Below are 20,147 nucleotides of genomic sequence, written 5' to 3' on the forward strand. Positions count from 1 at the left end.
GGTTTTTTAGGGTTGCGATCTGGGTTTTTTTTTTTTTTTTTTTTTTTTCCTGTTATGACCGATGGCTTAAGGAAGAGGTGGGTATGGCTGAATTGGGTATGGGTTTGATATGGATGGTGTTTGAATTTTGTCTCTGCTCTTTTTTTCTTTGTGAATATTGCTGAATTGGCAGTGAAGAGAAGAAAAAAAATCAAGGATTTTTTCAAGTTGCAGGCATGTATTGGTAGGTGGTTGTTCTGGGTTTGGGTTGGTGATGGGTGGATGAGAGAGGGAAAAACAGAGAGATGGAGAACAGAGATGAAGAGAGAAGAGAGAGATTTTTTTTATATTATTTTATCGTGTAATTTTTATTATTTTAATAAGTAGAATGAAAAAAATGAAATATGAGATGTTGGGTGTATTGTAAAATTGTATGGTATAAGTGATAAAGTAACCTTTTGAAATGGTAAAATAGGATGGGATATGAGATGCTCTTACCTCACTTTCAATTATACTTTTTGTCTGTGACTTTTTTATTTTTATTTTTGGGTTGAGGTGTGTAGGTAAAAGGACCTTTGTAAAAAGCAACTAGTTAGATATAGACAGAAAGTAATAAAGAATTAGCTACATGAACAGCTAAAAAGAGAGCTAAGATTAGGTTTGATAAAATTGGATCAAGAATCATTAATCCATAAAAACCTGACGGATAAAAATGAGTATGAATCAAGATTTTTGGGCCGATTAAAAAACAGGTCAACCTATACTCAACAATGATCAAACTATGTTACAGTGCCTCACCAAGCTCAGCAAGGAACTACAGCATTCTCAAACTTAGGCTAGCCTATAACAAGCCTGATATAGGATTATGAATGATCAAACTTTGTGGCCTATGTAGAATTAGGCTAAAAGAGCCACTAAGCTAGGCTTATAAAAATGCACTATTTAATTTGTATGAAATTGAAAATAGCATAACAATTAAATTAAGATTCATCTTCTTGAATCCCAGCAAACCCATCAACTGAGAAGATCAAAACAGTGAAGCCAAAACCATATGAATCAAACCCATGTGAACAAAAATCAAACCCATGAGAAAAAAAATCAAACCCATCAAACGATCAAACCCAGCAAATGGAACCGATCAACCCATCCACCAAGCAAACGCAAATCAAACCCATTAATACAACCCAAAACCGATCAACCGATCCACCAAGCAAACACAAATCAAACGCATTAAAATAACCCGGAACCAATCAACCCATCCACCACCACCGAGGGAACCCGATCTTCGTTGGCATCGAACTGGGCTGTCTTCCTTGGCTCTTCGCTGGCGTCGGACCAATGTAGGTGGGCATGGACTCTCTTCTCAAAGACACAGGCACTCAGGTGGGTGAGGAGTGAATAGAAGGGGGGGGAAAAAAAATTAAAAACGCAACTTTCAACTGAGCTACAGTTCCCATATCAAAAAATAATCATCTGTATTTTTTCACTTATTTGCTACAATGTTTTTAGTTTCAGCAAAATAAGTTCTATCCAAACGGACTCTATGTTTCGAAACCCTCAATATTTATAGCTGGTTTCCTTTTACACTCCTTCCATGAGTATTAATCCGTAAATAGCAATTATATCACGTGACATTTCTCAAGAATCACAACATAAAGTTTCACCACTATAAATCTAATAGACTTAAATTTTTGTTTATTTATCACCAACAAAAAAATTAAAATAAAAAATAGTAAAACACTAATTAATAATTAAATGAATCTTATATGGGTTTCAAAATGAATCTTATATGGACTACATTAAGTCTCCTAATGGAAACATATTCTACAAAAGAAAGCCTACTGATAAGGGATATTTTTTACCATAGAAAATATTCCAGTTCTTTTAACCGACAAGCCCACCGAGGTCCTTCGAGCTTGAGTCTTCCACCGGTATAAAAGCGTCTGTTGGTCTTGAAGCTCATTTTGACTTGAGACCCACAAGGACACCATTCATGCCTTCACCCATGTAGCTCATCGGGCCTGAAAACTGCAGGGTTACAAACATATCGACGAAATGACAAGGATACCAACAGGCTGACAAGCATACCGACAGATAAGGACAATTGCCCCCCATGTTGCTTGTGTGTTCGCCACTCATACATCCCTATATAGAAAAAACTTGCGCACCACGTCCAAGGACCTTACTACATGTTCATATCTCCCCAATATGGGAAGTAAGAACCCTAAAATTGATCTCAGGGCCATAACTTCGTATGTTCTTTACAAGGAAAAACCTTGCATCCAAGAGATTTTGGTCAGATATAAACACCTTGTCTCCACTTCTTCAAGATACGTGAAATTTCCTAGCTCTCACACTTTTGAGTTCTTGAAGATTCTTTTATCACTGACTTTACCTTCAGAGAGTTTTTGACCGACATCCCACCAATGCTCTCTATATGTTCTTTGTTCTCTTATTCTTCAAGTATCCTAATTGGCATGCGTGCGGACAATTAACTCACTAACAATACAAATTTGGTGGAGGTATCTATTTATTTGATTTTGTTTTAATTCCACTTTTAAACTCATATCTTAGTGTGCACCTGAGCTAATAAACAAACAAATAAAGTAATATGTGAATTCCAATTAGTTTAACTAGTAAAAAATTTTATCATCGAATAAGATATTGTAAAGACAAAAACAAAAGATCGCATTTAGTTATCAAAATGCGCTAATTTGGTAGGTTGCTTTTGGCTTTTCAAATTAATCAAAGTCAGTCTGCATTTTAAAACCATGGATGGCCTTTGAAATGGTTGCAGAAAATCAAATGGCCCTGGCGAAGGTATATGTAAAAACCAATAATTAGAATATAGTGTATGCTTTAATATATTAAATCCGAACTCATCAATATCACATTTAGCTATCCTAGCTACCATAGTATAATTTTATTGTGACGGCTTTGGCTTTTTATGCTCAATAAAAATTGCCAAAAATTGATGGATCAATGACCTCTAACTATCTAAAATGCTTTAAATAAGAAAATATGGAATAATTTGATATATTTACAAAATTTAACTGTTTCCATCAAATAGAAAGTCTAAAAGTTCGTTGAATGTACAACTTAACCAAAATATGAAATTTGGCAAAGAAAAAATAAAATGAAAGTGATATTGATTTTATATGTATTTTGAAAATATATATATATATATATATAATGTACGAAGTAATAATAACTTTATATATTTCTTATGTTTCTATTATTTATTTTATAAAATTCTAAAGTATACCAAAGAAAAGAGATTATGTATTTTCTATTTCATTTTTATTATTTTATTATAGTGTATTCTTTTTATGCATATTATAGTTTAAATAATAAATATAAAGACACAGTATGTTTTACATTCTTTTTCATAACTCTCGACGAGATTTTGATTGAAGCATGTTGGAGCATTTTAATATTAAATAATTAAAATGAATAAATGTTATAATATAAACGTAAAGATGTGAGAGTGAATATGGAAGATAAGGAATTAGTGAAAATGTTTAATCCCACATTGAAAATGAGAGAGACTATTTTGTTCTTTTTAATTGTGGTGATTAATGGGCTAACATGAATTGTCTCAGATATTAAGCTAGATACGTGTGCAAGGGAATGTGAAAGGTGGAGGTATCAAAAATGGAAATGAATTGAACTTATATATAGACTCATTCAGACCCAATCTAAGTTACTGCAATATACACTAAAAAAAATAGAGAGGTTCTTGGCAAGGAAGGGTGTTCTTTCTGGTGGAGTTTTGGGATTGAACACTTTGTGCGGATGTTCTAGCCATATGACACTTATTAGGCTATTGTATCCTGTGGAAGACAAGTCAAAGACGGTTTGCACGGATTACAAAGTTTAGTCAACTAAGGGCTTGAATCACCTTAAAGAGAGCGAGTGTCGCGTCTCAATCCAAATAGTGTTGTGTAATTTCTCTCTTTAAATTAATAAAATTCAAAAGTATTATTCAGTTTCTCTTTATTTTATTTACATTATCATTGTGTTTGCACCAATAATTTTAGGGAGATTCAACACATGGAACCTACACAAGAGAAACCAAATGAGCATGTTGAAGATCTCAACAGGCCTTTTCGCTTTAAGGGAACCCACTTCAAGAGGTGGAAAGAAAAGGTTCTCTTCTACTTGAGTCTTCTCAAAGTCACCTACATCCTCATTGACAAGAATCCATCAAAGGTTTCTACCGATGAGATGAGTGAGGAAGAATTTAGTCTCCATCAAGAAAAAATAGATAAGTATACAACAGATGAATATAATTGTTGCTCTTATATTTTGAATCGTCTTGCCAATCATTTTTATGATTATTAATATACAACTTATAATTCTGCTAAGAAAATTTGGAAAACTTTACAAAGCAAGTATGATACTAAAGAGGCAAGTGCAAAGAAGTATGTTGCTAGTAGATTTTTTCGTTACCAAATGGTGGATGGAAAATTGGTGGTGGATCAAGCACAAGACTTCTAAATGATTGTGGCATAATTGAGATCCGAAAGTATAAAGATTGGAGACAATTTGGTGGTAGTTGGCATGATTGACAAACTACCACAATCTTGGAGGGAGTTCCAAAAGACTTTGCAGCACAAACAAAAGGAGACATCCTTGGAAACTTTGATCACACGCATCCATGTGGAGGAGGAGACTAGAGGACAAGAGGCACTCATGACACGAGAGCAATAGTAATTCCACCACAAAGGTAAGCCATATTTCAGCCAATAATAATATGCCCAAAAATCATTTTCCTAGAAATGGTCAATTGAAGCCTAAAAAGAGAGCCTTTAAAAATAATAATAGACCTTAAGGATGGGGGAAACTCGAATAAAAATTACAATAAGAACCAAGGACCCCCTTCACAAAATCAATTTAATAGATCCTATTTTATTTGTGGCAAGAGTGGGCATATTGCTCGATTTTGCAAATTTTTGAAACGTGAATCTGTCCCGCAGGCTAAAGTAATCGAAGAGCCTTTAGTGGCTATGATTACAGATATCAATATGGTGCAATATGTTGAAAGGTGGTGGGCAGATTCTGGTGCTAATAAGCACGTCTGCTATGACAAAAATTGGTTCAAGTTGTACACTCCTTTTGAAGAAGAAAAAACTGTTATGCTTAGTGACTCTAGCAAAACCAAAGTTCTTGGGACTGGCGATGTTGAATTAAAATTCACTTCCGGATGTGTGCTAACATTGAAAGATGTACTTTACACTCCGTCCGTGAGGAAGAATTTGATGTCAAGTTTTTTGCTTAACAAGGCTGACTTCAAGCAAACTATGGAATCTGATAATTATGTAATCACTAAAAATGGATTATTTGCGGGGCAAGGGTTATGATTGTGATGAAATGTTTAAATTGAATGTTGAGAATAATAAAGCATCTACCAGTTCAGTTTATATGCTTTCTTCTATTAATTTTTTACATGCTCGTTTGTGTCATATAAATACTAGATATGTGGGAATCATTAGTAGTTTAGGATTAATTTCAAGACTATCAAAAGATTTTGAAAAATATGAAACTTGTAGTCAAGCTAAGATTACAAAAAGACCTCATAAAAGTGTTGTAAGAAATACTGAATTGTTTGAGTTAATTCACTCCGATTTATGTGAATTTGAGGGAATTTTAACTCATGGAGGAAATAGATATATTATCACTTTTATTGATGATTTCTCAAAATATACAACTATTTATTTGTTGAAAAATAAAAGTGATGCTTTTGAATCAAGATTTTTTAAAAGAAGTTGAAAATCAATTCGGTAGAAAAATAAAAAGAATAAGAAGTGATAGAGGCTGTGAGTATGAATCAAGTTCATTCAACTCATTTGTTCAGTTTTTGGGAATTATCCAGGAAACTACTGCACCATATTCACCTACTTCTAATGGTGTGGCTGAAAGAAAAAATAAAACTTTAATTGAGTTAACAAATGCCATGTTAATTGAATCGGTGCACCTTTACATTTTTTGGGTAAAGCTATTTTAACTACATGTCATGTTTTGAATAGGGTGCCACATAAAAAGTCACACACCACACATTTTGAGATGTGGAAAGGATATAAGCCAAATTTGGGATATTTAAGAGTATAGTGTTGTCTTGCTTATGTAAGGTTTACTGACCCTAAAATGCATAAATTAGGTATAAGAGCTACTGCCTGTGCTTTTCTTGGTTATACGATTAATAGTGCAGCCTATAGATTTTTTTATCTTGAAAACAAAATAATTTTTGAATCTAGTGATGCAATTTTTCATGAAGAAAAATTTCCTTTTAAATTGAAAAATAGTAGGGGTGAAGAGAATATTTTGTCACAACCTAGTTCTTCTACTTCACATCTACAAAATCAAAAAAATTTGAAATGGAACCTAGAATGAGTAAAAGAGCTAAAGTTGAAAATGATTTTGGTCCTGATTATTATGTTTTTAACATTGAGAAAAATCCCCAAAATTTAAAAGAGGCTTTAACATCACCTGATACTATATTTTGGAAAGAGGCTATAAATGATGAGATGGAGTCTCTAATTTCTAATAGAACTTGGAAATTAGTAGATCTTCCACCGAGTTGTGACCATAGGTTGTAAATGGCTCCTTAGAAAAAAGTAAAAACCAGATGGATCAATAAATAAGTTTAAAGTTAAACGTGTTGCAAAAGGCTTTAAACAAAAAGCTAATCTTGATTTCTTTGATACTTTTTCTCTGGTAACAAGAATTACATCTATTAGATTGTTAATTGCTATTACTGCAATTTTTTATTTGAAAATTCATCAAATTGATGTAAAAACTACTTTTCTAAATAGGTACTAGAGGAAGAGATTTACATGGATCAACTCGAAGGCTTTGTAGAGCCTGGACAAGAAAGCAAGGTATGTAAGCTAACTAAATCCCTATATGGCTTAAAACAAGCACCTAAGCAGTGGCATAAAAAGTTTGATTCCTGCATGATTGAGAATGGTTATAAATCAAATGAATGTGATAAATGTATTTATTCTAAATAATGGAATAATTTACATGTTATTATTAGCCTCTATGTGGATGATATGTTGATTTTTGGCTCAAATATGCATGTTATAAATGAGACAAAAAATATGCTTAAAAGCCATTTTGATATGAAAGATCTTGATGAGGCTAATTTTATTTTGGGCATGAAAATTACAAAAATATGTGATGGAATATTTCTTGATCAATCACATTATGTTGAGAAAATGTTGAAAAAATATAATTTTCATGATCACAAAAGTGTAGCTACTATTTTTGATTCTAATGTTCATTTATTTCCTGTGAATAATGATGATGAGATTTTTAATCAAAAGGATTATGCTAGTATCATTTGTAGTTTGCATTATGCTACTGATTGTACTAGACCTGACATTGCATATGCAGTAGGAGTGCTAAGCTATGGCTTATTTAATTGGTACCAAAAGCTATGACTTATTTTATAAAAAGTACCTTACTTTGATTGAAGGTTTTAGTGATGCCGATTGGAATACTTTGTCAGATGATTCTCTTTCTACCACTGGTTATATTTTTACCTTAGGTAGTGGTGCTATTTGTTGGAAATCTAAAAAGCAAACAATAATTGCTAATTCAACAATGGAATCTGAATTAATAGAATTAGCTTCAGCTAATGAAGAGGCAAATTGGTTTAGAGATTTGTTATATGAAATTCCACTTTAGGAAAAGCCAATTCCACCTATATTAATTCATTGTGGTAGCACTGCTACAATTGGTAAAGTTAAAAACTGTTACTACAACAGTAAATCCAGACCTATAAGAAGAAAGCACAGTACAGTGCGATCTTATTTGAGTAATGACATCATAACTGTGGATTATATTAAATCTAATAATAATCTTGTAGATCCATTTACCAAGGCCTTGGAAAAAGATAGAGTCTGAAATACATCGAGGGGGATGGGATTAAAGTCCATAGAATCATGAGTTATGTATGAGGATACCCGACCCAAGGACCAAAGATCCTAAGAATTGGGTTCAATGGGAAAAATGAATCATACGATGGTCATAAGAAATGCACAATTTATTTTTTTTAATTATTTATTTTGTAAATAATTTTTTAATTGTTTATCCCTATGATGTAAGTGCATTTATCTTGTAATGTAGAGAGGTTGAGTAAAAAACTCTTAATGAAATTTGTAACTTGTATGAGTGGGGTGTCAAAATTACAAGAACACCTTTGACAAAATTTCACCTATGTAAGTGTGGGGGTGGGGTTGCACCCTATGAGATTTGGACTTAATCTCAAATACACTCATGAAACCGGGATCAGCACACAACCGTAAAGTACTAGCTATTAAAGCTCATGTCAACATCTGGGTTGTTATGTGTAAGTAGTAACGCTTAATTTCCCTAAAGCAGTCCTAGTTCAAGTCGGAGACTACTACGACTCTAGAGTTGAAATCGCTGTTTTACTAAATGAAGGTTCAATACAGATCACACATTCATGATGTATAATGACTTGTCTTTACCTGGTAATCTCTCTTTAACTAAAAAATTTAATATTAAAATGAGTGGGGTATTGTTGGAGGATTTTAATATTAAATAATTAAAATGAATAAATGTTATAATATAAATGTAATGATGTGGGAGTGAATATGAAAGATGAGGAGTTAGTGAAAATGTTTAATCCCACATTGAAAAGGAGAGAGACTATTTTGTTTTTTTTTTAATTGTGATGATTAATGGGCTAACATGAATTGTTTCAGATATTGGGTTAGATATGTGCGCAAGAGAGAGATGAAGGGTGGAGGTATCAAAAATTAAAATGAATCAGCCTCTTAGATCCTCCTACTTGACAGCCTATTCAGAATAATTACCATATCCGTTGGTAAGTAAATGGTCCAAATTAATACTCCATTTTTATAATGGAAAATGAAGAGCCATTAACCCACTTAATGGACTATCTGTTTGGGCCTATTCATTCTTCAGAAACTCCTTATTTCACCATTAATTGTGTAACTCCAACCCATCATATTAATATCCAACAATTAATCTTGTAACACCCACTACATCATAATAATGAACCCAATTAATCAAATTAATTTAGGTAGTAATTTCATGAGGCCCATTGAGGTTATAAATAGACTCATTCCGACCCAATCCAAGTTACTGCAATATACAAAAATAAAAAATCAAATAAAAAAAATAAAGAGGTTCTTGGCAAAGAAGGGTGTTCTTTCTGGTGGAGTTTTAGGCTTGAACACTTTATGTAGAGGTTGTTTTAGCCATACAACACTTGTTGGGCTGTTGTATCCTACGGAAGACAAGTCAGAGACGGCCTACACCGGTTACAAAGTTTAGCCAACTAAGAGCTTAAATCTCTTTAAAGAGAGCAAGTGCCGCGCCTCAGTCCAAATAATGTTGTGCAATATATCTCTTTAAATTAATAAAATTCAGAAGTATTATTCAGTTTCTCTTTGTGTTATTTCCATTATCAATGTGTTTGCACCAACAAAGCATAATAAAATTGGCGTTACTAAGGGACTCATATGCAAGTAACAACAATAATCAAGCATTAATTCCAAAAGTTTGCATCCAAAATATGAATCTTCAACAAATTAGTCAAAGTTTTGGTCATATATATTCTGTTCTTGTCATTTTATTGTATCTTATCCATTACCATTCATAATAAAATGATTAAATTTTATGTTGACCATTGGCGTGTCACAATTATCTTCTCTTTTTTTGAGCTTGCTTGAAACTGACTATGAGTTTGTGAGTAAAATAAATAAATACTAAGCATAGATACATGCAGAGTTTTCTCTGACATTACACGAAAAAAATAGTAATTCTAGGACTACAAAACTTTCCACAACTATTCGTGATACACTATGATTAGTTATTTGTCTCACTTTTAAATCAATCAACTACTTTTTTTTTCCACCGCTTACAACTGACGCATTAGAGTTGTAACATAAAAATGGGTGTTCTTGGAATTTGCTTTCCTAAGAAAAAGAGAGAAGGATTGAGGGAATTTGAGACACTTATAGGAATTCATTGAAAGCTTGGTGGTGGCAATTTGGCAAGCATACATGATAGGGTTAATGGCTGAGGACGAGGCTAACATGCAGCACAACAGAAAGCCGTTGAGTGACAAGTAAAGAGACTTATGGCCTAAATTCACACTAGTCACCAGTACTACCGACAATTAAATATGATAAAATTAACTTACAACAAAATCCTAACATTTTTTGTATATATATGGTAAAGAGCATTAAAATCGTTCATGCATTGACCATCATCTTCGTTTTCTCTTTTTCTCGAAATCTAAATTCCTCGAGGGTTGGTGAAAACAGGTCACAAAAAAGGCATGTGATATAGAGTAATGGCTAACCAAAAATCTTGTTTGTTATCCCAAATGTGGTTCTAAGACCTCAAATTATTCTACAACTTGTTCACTATAATTTTGACATAACAGATTGTGAGTGGTTAACTATTATTTACATATGAATCCACTGTTTTTTTTCTTCACTAATCATACTCTACCACGTCATAATTGTGGTAAAAAATTGTGAAAAATTTTATGGTTAGATTTTTCCGTTATCCAAAACCTAAGTCTTTACGAAATTATAAGAACAAACGCTAGCGGAATTGAACACGTTTATTGCGCTACATTTTCACAATTAAAGTGAAGTTTTGGATAACGGAAAACACTGTAGTAAAATAATTTTTAAATATATGAATAGTGTCGTGGGATCCATTTTTAATGAAAAAGTGGCTGAAAAGTGAAGTTTATGGGTCCATGAACAGTACACGAATGCACTGTTCACGGAAGACTTGGTCAAAAGTTGCGGCTATTGTTCATGAACAGTGGCCATAATTGCTCAAGTCCCACTGAAACGCGGCTTGAAAAAAAAAAAAAAAAGGAGTAAAACGCAAATGCAAAACTCAAAACGTGAATCCAAACCCATTCTTAGCATTACGGTCTTTTCAAAATCCTAGACCCTTGCACTAGTAAACCCAACGCTAGCGGAGTTGAACACGTTTATTGCGCTACATTTTCATTTGCTAAACATTTATTGGGTAATAACAATGGTATATGCTCTTTTAAATCCGAATGTTGAGGCATTTGAAAATAGATAAATGCTACGGTTTACAACATTTTTTATAACACTTTCACAACAAATTTTAAGTGGCATATTGTTATTAACTGTTACAAGTGGGTAGAAATATAATTTAAGTCATGAATTCAAATTAGAACCAATAACAACTTATCACCTATGATTTGTTGTGAAAGTATTGTAAAAATGTTGTGGACGTTGCACCATTCTTAAAAATAACCTATGAAAAATCAATTTTCAGAGAATTTTTTTACTATTCCCATTACAAAAAGATACCCATTTTTGGAGAAAGAAAACAAGAATAATGATTTTTAAGGCTCTCTTTAATTTGATGGTATGGTACACAAAATCCATAAATATGGGTTTTGAAATTTTGTACTGGCGGGAGCAAAAAAATTATGCATGCCCTAATCACGTTATATAATACAAATGAGAAAAATTTTAATACAGAACTTAGGTATTATTCTTTAAATTTCCCTTTTAAAATTCAGTCATGTTACTATACTTTACTAAAAATACACTTTCATCCCATAAGAAAAAAGGCACATGATTGAATTTTAAGCGGGGAACTTACGAAATAGCATCTTAGTATTGTACCTAAGTTTTGTCCAATAAAAACTATCTATGTTAGTCATTTTTGGTAGACAATAAAAGAAACTGTTGGGGGCTTCAGTTTACAAGATTCATCCATAATGGTCGTCCAGACAATCAAACCATGTTCATAGCCTAATTGCATCCAGAAAACCTTAAGAAAGAAGCCCAACAATGGCATCATGTATATGATCGATACTCGTCCATTAATAACAAGACCATTCAATCTCATGATGGCTGTCCAAGACTAACGCAGAGGCATGGACGACCAGAAGATACTTAGTGAATTCTACAAGAAAACTTCTGAGATTACAAGTAGACCCACTTCTAACTCTCTATAAAGGAACAAGTCCTATTCACCCAAGGTAGGTTCTACTATTCACAGTTTCCCATCCTTGTGTTTTAGAGAGAAAATTGACTTAACCGTCAGAGGGTCCTTGGCTGGGTTACATCGGTCACCCTTGACAATTCTTTCTTTTCTTTTCAAGAGCAAAAAGCCATCACAATAACCCGAAGTATTCCAGCCTACTGATTTTTGTGCATCATCAAAAACTATCATGTAATAGTTATAGTTATGGTTTATCTATTTTTTAGTATTTTTTCATTTTTATAGAACAATCATTCATCATGAATAGTCTTTAAAATGAGGAATAATTCTCTCTGGTATAATCGTTTCATAATCGTTTCTGCTTAATAGGTCTAATAATTTTTAAATTAATATATTTTTAAATATACAAACTTTCTATATGCACTAACAATTTCAAAAATAAAAAATCATTAAAAAAAAACCTCTCAAATTTTTTTTAGGAAATATAGTTGTGTAAGTAATATATGTTCTAAATATAAATCTTAAGTTTTATTCTAATATTACAACTTACAACCAAACATTTGAATAAGTTTAGTTACTTCTTTTATTCTCAGAAATAGGAGTTATCATTCATATCACAATCTTTATTCAGCGTATCAAACATGTCTTAATAAAATACTAGTAGAGTTAAGGAAGAGAATTTGACACCCCCCCCCCCCCCCACCGTCAAATAGTCGCTTCGCTAGCGTTTTCCGAAGCGCCATTGAAAGAAACAGAGTTTTAGAGAGAGAGAGAGAGAGAGAGAGTTTTTTTTGGCTTCCGATATTTGAGGGCTTATTCGCGAAATAACTATGAGCATTTGTGAAGATAGTTTTGTTGGTATTTATAATGGTCCAGTGTATGAGGATCATAGAGAGAAGAATCTCTGGGGCATCTTTTTTTGTTTTTTTGGTTTTCAAGAGTTGAGAAAGTGAAATTAATTATTTTTATTATTCTTCTATTCATAATGCGTTTACCTTTCTGTAATTAATTTGGTTTTTCTTTTTTCCTTTTACAGAAGAGTGTGATGAGATTCCAACCGAATTCTATTTCATTATTTATTGTTTAGATTCTCTTATGTAGGTAGTAATAGTATCTTTAAAATATGATAACTAATATGACCAAATTTTTATGTGAAATAATTTAATTGTAACAATTGATTTATATTTTAATTTTGTTTCTAAAAAAACCTTTGATTTATATTTATGAATGAAATGTGAATATTAAACTGTTTCAAAATTCATAAGTTTAAAATGACATAACAAATTTTTAAAGAAATTATACGCTTGGGTTTGATTAGCGAGTATTCTTCGTACATTTGTGAAGGAATCATTATAAAAAAGTTTTAATACTATTTTTATGAAAAATAGAAAAAAGCTTTTCGAATTTTTTTTTGTTTTCTTTTCCTATAAAAACGTTCTTAAAATAATTCAGTAAAAAATGTTCTTAAAATATTCGTTAACAATATCCTATAAAATTTATAACTTTCTCTGTTCTAGTTTGTCTGTCCTCTATTTCATTTTGAGATATCTTAAAATATTGTCCTGTTTCTAAAAATAAACTAATTATTTTACTAATATTCCTATTATACCCCTACTTTATTTTTAAAATTATTTGAAAAGAAAACTAACAAATATTGAAAAAATAAATATAATTTGGGCACCTTTTTAGTTGCCTCATTAAGAATAACCTTTTTTTTTTTAAAAAAAAACTGATAAATTTATTTAAGTGTAGTTTTGTAAACTTACACACTTTTATAAGGCAAATAAGACAATAAATAATTTTCCCTTAAAAAGTTTGATTTTTCAAATAGGACAAACAAATTGGGACGGAAAGAGTACATAACATTTACAAATCAATATCATATGATAATAGAAATTGTAAAGATTATTAAGTAAAAATTGTGTATTGCTAACATAATTCTAATGAAAATGATGCACGCATAACAATATGTAATCTCAGTAAGTTGTAAAAAACTTCTTGAAATTTGTTATGAGGCCAAATAATTCATTTGAAAATATATAATTACTACGTCCTAAAAATACACATAAGAATCATATAATTTTAATTATTACTAAAACAAAGAATTTTGTTAATTAGTGTCATGAGAATAAGATCTCAAGTTAAGATGTATTAAATACTCTATAAAAATGAGTTTTTTTATAATATTTTAAAAAATATATATACTAATATTTAGGAGGATCCAGTTAATAGGTGTCTTTATAATATTTTGCAATAAAATTTTTTTAAAAAAATTTCATACCAATTTTATTTAAAAAATTATCAAAAATATCAGTTTTTTTTTAATTTTTTTTATTTCCTATGAAAAGTTTTTAAAAATAAAGTCCTATTTAAAAATGCACACACAATCTCGATAAATTTGTGCATGCATTATTAATAAGTATATATATATATATATTTTTTTTTTTTCAAAAAAATTAATGTATTCTTAGGACATTAATTGAAAGGTTTGAAAACTTATTAGGAAAACGGTAATTAAGGTGGTTCTTATACAAGTGATTGGCAGTAGTTTCACGCGCGCGTAATTAGAGAAAAATGTTGTGATTGAAAGTGTCCAAAGTTTTTGTGAGAAGACAGGAGTGGCCCTAATTTAGTGCTTGGAATTGAGAGCTGGGGACATTAAGGAGATTCTAACTGCAAAAAGATTCTCTTACGAAAGTTTAATTAATGAAAATTCAGATACATTCTAGATTCTCTTTCCAAAAGTTTTTAAAAATTTTGAAAATTATAGGAGATTCAGGCTGGTGGAGGAGTTTGAATAGTATTACCTAAAATTTTTTTTAAAATATATGTGAATGAAAAAAATGTGTAAAAGAATGTGTAATGTTGTTTAAAAATTAAGAATGAGTGTTTAAAATAGTTTGACGTGTGAAAAACGAAAAAATGTTGTTAAAGCACAACAAGGTAAAATGTCTTACCAAAGGCATTCTCTTAACCAAAGAGGCAAAATCAATGAGTATATTATCATTTATCAATATAGTATCTACAGCACCATGTATCTTCTCCCTAGTACTACTGGTAGATACAATTAATCCTTTTACAAATTAGTACTTGTCATTTAATAATTTCGATAATTANTTTTCGAATTTTTTTTTGTTTTCTTTTCCTATAAAAACGTTCTTAAAATAATTCAGTAAAAAATGTTCTTAAAATATTCGTTAACAATATCCTATAAAATTTATTACTTTCTCTGTTCTAGTTTGTCTGTCCTCTATTTCATTTTGAGATATCTTAAAATATTGTCCTGTTTCTAAAAATAAATAATTATTTTACTAATATTCCTATTATACCCCTACTTTATTTTTAAAATTATTTGAAAAGAAAACTAACAAATATTGAAAAAATAAATATAATTTGGGCACCTTTTTAGTTGCCTCATTAAGAATAACCTTTTTTTTTTTAAAAAAAAACTGATAAATTTATTTAAGTGTAGTTTTGTAAACTTACACACTTTTATAAGGCAAATAAGACAATAAATAATTTTCCCTTAAAAAGTTTGATTTTTCAAATAGGACAAACAAATTGGGACGGAAAGAGTACATAACATTTACAAATCAATATCATATGATAATAGAAATTGTAAAGATTATTAAGTAAAAATTGTGTATTGCTAACATAATTCTAATGAAAATGATGCACGCATAACAATATGTAATCTCAGTAAGTTGTAAAAAACTTCTTGAAATTTGTTATGAGGCCAAATAATTCATTTGAAAATATATAATTACTACGTCCTAAAAATACACATAAGAATCATATAATTTTAATTATTACTAAAACAAAGAATTTTGTTAATTAGTGTCATGAGAATAAGATCTCAAGTTAAGATGTATTAAATACTCTATAAAAATGAGTTTTTTTATAATATTTTAAAAAATATATATACTAATATTTAGGAGGATCCAGTTAATAGGTGTCTTTATAATATTTTGCAATAAAATTTTTTTAAAAAAATTTCATACCAATTTTATTTAAAAAATTATCAAAAATATCAGTTTTTTTTTAATTTTTTTTATTTCCTATGAAAAGTTTTTAAAAATAAAGTCCTATTTAAAAATGCACACACAATCTCGATAAATTTGTGCATGCATTATTAATAAGTATATATATATATATATATTTTTTTTTTTTCAAAAAAATTAATGTATTCTTAGGACATTAATTGAAAGGTTTGAAAACTTATTAGGAAAACGGTAATTAAGGTGGTTCTTATACAAGTGATTGGCAGTAGTTTCACGCGCGCGTAATTAGAGAAAAATGTTGATGAATTGAAAGTGTCCAAAGTTTTTGTGAGAAGACAGGAGTGGCCCTAATTTAGTGCTTGGAATTGAGAGCTGGGGACATTAAGGAGATTCTAACTGCAAAAAGATTCTCTTACGAAAGTTTAATTAATGAAAATTCAGATACATTCTAGATTCTCTTTCCAAAAGTTTTTAAAAATTTTGAAAATTATAGGAGATTCAGGCTGGTGGAGGAGTTTGAATAGTATTACCTAAAATTTTTTTTAAAATATATGTGAATGAAAAAATGTGTAAAAGAATGTGTAATGTTGTTTAAAATAAGAATGAGTGTTTAAGGGTGTTTGGTAGAGTAGTTTGAAAATTGTTGTTTATTGTTTTTGAAATACGTGTGGTGAAAAAGTGTGTTGAAATGCGTGAAATGCTGTTTAAAAACTAAAAAATGTTGTTAAAATGCACAACAAACAGGGCCTAAAATGTCTTACCAAAATGGGCCTCAGATTCTCTTAACCAAAGAGGCAAAATCAATGAGTATATTATCATTTATCAATATAGTATCTACAGCACCATGTATCTTCTCCCTAGTACTACTGGTAGATACAATTAATCCTTTTACAAATTAGTACTTGTCATTTAATAATTTCGATAATTATAATTTTTTTATAAATTAAGAAGTAATTCTTTATTCCCTGTTGTATAATTATGTAATTTTTATTTTATTAAATAAAAATTCTAAACTACTTTTGACACTAGTTATAAATTTTTTTTCCCAAAAAAGGACACTAGTTACAGATTAATTGGTCTTGACCAACAACCTTCATATATTCGGGTCATGGTAATTAATCTATTTATTTTTTTTACCCAATTGTTTTCTCGTTAATTACGTCATTTTTTATGAGTTATATGGCTTATATGAGTTTTTTTTTTTTTTACAGAGTTACATCACCGGCGGTCACTAAAGACTTCTCACCGATCTCACCATCCTCAACCGTGGTACCTCCAAACGCTTCCAAATCTAGCTTCCACCGCGAGTACATAGCCTCGCCGGATTCATCCGAGAAAGGCTTTTTCCGGCGATTCCTTCACCGGAGAGCGATGAGTCCCTTGCCGGAGTTCCTCTCCGCTCCGGTCGGTGATAAGCTCCGAGAGAGGCTCAGAGCCATCAACATTACCGGCGATCGGATCAGCCTCGACGGACTGAGTCCTCCGGCGCCGGAAAAAGCAGCCTTCGCCGGAGATTCGGTTTTTGGAATCTCGATCCAGGAGGCGAAGAAGATCCTGAGGCTCTCGCAGGTGGAGAAGCTGAAAGCGAAGCTGAGAGAGATTCCGAAGAGCTCGATTTCGTACTCTGATTTCGTCCGAGTCTGTGTTCAGGGATGTGAAAATGAAGATCAAGGCGCTGAGTTTGCCAAAATGTTAGATGACTCGGGAAACGTCATCGTTTTGGGGAACGTAGTTTTTCTTCGACCCGAACAGGTACCCTTTTTTTTTAAAAAAAAAATAATAATAATTTTATTCTTTCCGTTATTTCCTATAGTCCCAAAACGTCATCGTTTTAGAATTTAGGGTTGGTAGCGTTTCTGTAACGACCGGTGATGTGGTTTGACACCCCTGTCACGAGGCTTGCCATAAAATGCAAAAGTCCTTTCCTTGCTTAATGCTTGCATGTGAGCGTGTCTCCTCGCTCTCAGAGGCGCGTGAGCAATAGTCACTGTGAGTCACGAGTGTTTGAAACCTGACACGTTTGCATCATGCAACAAGTTTCTGTTTGCACGTGTATAGTATCCCGAAATTTACTTAGCTAATTGGTGTTTTTGAAACTTGGGTCTAAATGTGTCCGCGAGGATTTGGATTTTGGATTATGGCATTGTTTAATTAAATCCAACTTAGCATTAAAACAAAAAAAAAAATATATATATATATATATATTAAAATCCAACTTCACTGCCAAAGCATTAAAACAAAAAAAAATATATATATATATATATATATATTAAAATCCAACTTCACTGCCATGCGGGGTCCCGAAAATTTATTGCCTGTGCCTAATCCAAAAGCATGTCCTATTTTTGGAGAGAAATAGATCCTATATATGGACCCGGGACTTGATGATCAATGGACCTAGTATAAACAATTTCATAATCGAATACGGCTAGTGTTTAATGCATTAGTCAACTGGACACGTTAAAATAAAGACACATATTCGCATCATAACGTGTTCAATGCATTCGTGCACTAGAGTTAATCTGAACCCATCATAATCCATTCTTAATCGTGTCTATTTTCATTTTTAAGCTGTTTTAGAAGTTATAGATACCCGTGTCATCCACCACTAGTGATTTCTGATTAAGCCCATTAAGCATATGTGTGCATATTATTCAATAACTGATAATTTTTTTATGGCTACAGGTGGCGAGATCAATGGAGACACTGATTTCTGAATCAATAGCCAATCCAAACGACCCAAGGTGGAGAGAATTGGAGCAAATGGAAATGCAAAAGGCCCTAATCGACAATAAAGCCCGGGGCTTGGTCCGTGGTGAACTGTACTGTGGATTGGGCTTCGTATTTCTCCAAACACTGGGCTTCATGAGGCTCACCTTTTGGGAGCTCAGTTGGGACGTGATGGAACCCATTTGCTTCTTTGTTACCTCGCTTCACTTCGCTCTTGGCTATGGGTTCTTTCTAAAGACCTCTACAGAACCCACTTTTGAAGGCTTTTTTCAGCGCCGATTCAAAGCCAAACAAAAAAAGCTTATGAAAATCCATAACTTTGACTTAGACAAATACAATGAGCTCCGCAAAGCTTGCTATCCAAGCCACTCTGCCTCCCCAAGTTACACCCATAGCTTCTCTTCTTTCAAGCATGAAGCACGGTCATTTGTTGGTGCCGTGAATTAATGAGAAAAAAAAAAAATAATAATTGGACACATTTTCGAGTAATAAAAATACCCAAAGGAAATACATAGTTTTGAGTTTGACTAAAAAAAAAAAAAAATCGAAGTGACCGAAAATTTGAACGAGTGTTTTTTATTTCAAGTTCCAAAAGATCGGTTTACTTAATATTTAGTAGAGTTTGAGCAATGACTATAGTCTGAGTTTTTGTATATATTATATTAGGAACTTTATAGGTTTTCACAGCACGGACTACAAAACTTTTTTGGAAGTACTTGTGCCATGTCTCGGCCTTGGACCCAAAATTGGCCTCGGAAATTCGGAATTATGCCTTTCGAGGCCTTGATCTTGTAAAGTGGTCTGCGACCTCTACTTTTGTTTTTGTAAGTAAATATACAATGTCACTGAAAAATAATAGACTTTATCGTGTTTTTTTCATTGTTCTCGAAGATCTATAAGTTATAAAAAATAATAGACTTTATCATTTTTTTTCATTTTTCTCGAAGATCTATAAGTTATAAATTATAAAATAATAAAAGAGAGAGAAGAAGAAGAAGATATTCTACTAATTATGAAAATTAATTGGCTCTTTCCACTGTTCAAAATAAAATAATTTCCCTATAAAAATAATTAATTAATTAACAGACTTTATGCAAAATAAATAAATTTTTGAAAAAAAAAAATTCTGCCTATTTGTTTCGAAAAAACTTATTAAGATCAGAAATATTTTGTTCTAAAGTAGGACTAGGAGAATAAAGGAAAATGTTTTGCTGGAATTTATTCCAGAAAACATTTTTCCTAAAAACACGAGTGGAAACTTTTGGGCCCATTATTATTATTGTTTTTAAAAAAGACACAATGGCGTGGGGATAAGAAATTAAGAATACTGGACTTTTTTTTTTCAACAAACTTTTAACTTTTCTACTAGAAATGTGTCATTTAAGCTACAAAATTTGTAAGAAAGCATTAGTTTGTAAATACTAATAT

The 20,147-nt window shown here is 31.5% G+C and overlaps 1 protein-coding gene across 1 annotated transcript; it reads left to right on the forward strand.

The window, feature by feature from the left end:
- The first annotated feature begins 4,032 nt into the window (after positions 1–4,032).
- LOC112011993 (uncharacterized) lies at positions 4,033–19,598 on the forward strand. Its single transcript, XM_065767417.1, has 7 exons — positions 4,033–4,191; positions 4,959–5,300; positions 6,795–6,860; positions 7,308–7,350; positions 7,460–7,649; positions 17,201–17,741; positions 18,675–19,598. The coding sequence occupies exons 1-7, from the start codon at positions 4,033–4,035 to the stop codon at positions 19,164–19,166; spliced, it is 1,833 nt and encodes a 610-aa protein (XP_065623489.1). The 3' UTR covers positions 19,167–19,598.
- Positions 19,599–20,147: the final 549 nt, after the last annotated feature.

Source organism: Quercus suber, unplaced genomic scaffold (genome assembly GCF_002906115.3).
Source record: "Quercus suber isolate HL8 unplaced genomic scaffold, Cork oak 2.0 scaffold_803, whole genome shotgun sequence".
Lineage (NCBI taxonomy): Eukaryota > Viridiplantae > Streptophyta > Magnoliopsida > Fagales > Fagaceae > Quercus > Quercus suber.

Excerpts from the sequence above, each read along its gene's own strand:
- LOC112011993 (XM_065767417.1), top strand. The coding sequence starts at position 4,033 with ATGGAACCTACACAAGAGAAACCAAATGAGCATGTTGAAGATCTCAAC. Across the intron at positions 7,351-7,459 it reads TTTGCATTATGCTACTGATT|GTTTTAGTGATGCCGATTGG; the intron begins GTACTAGACCTG and ends CTTTGATTGAAG. Across the intron at positions 7,650-17,200 it reads GCAAATTGGTTTAGAGATTT|AGTTACATCACCGGCGGTCA; the intron begins GTTATATGAAAT and ends TTTTTTTTACAG.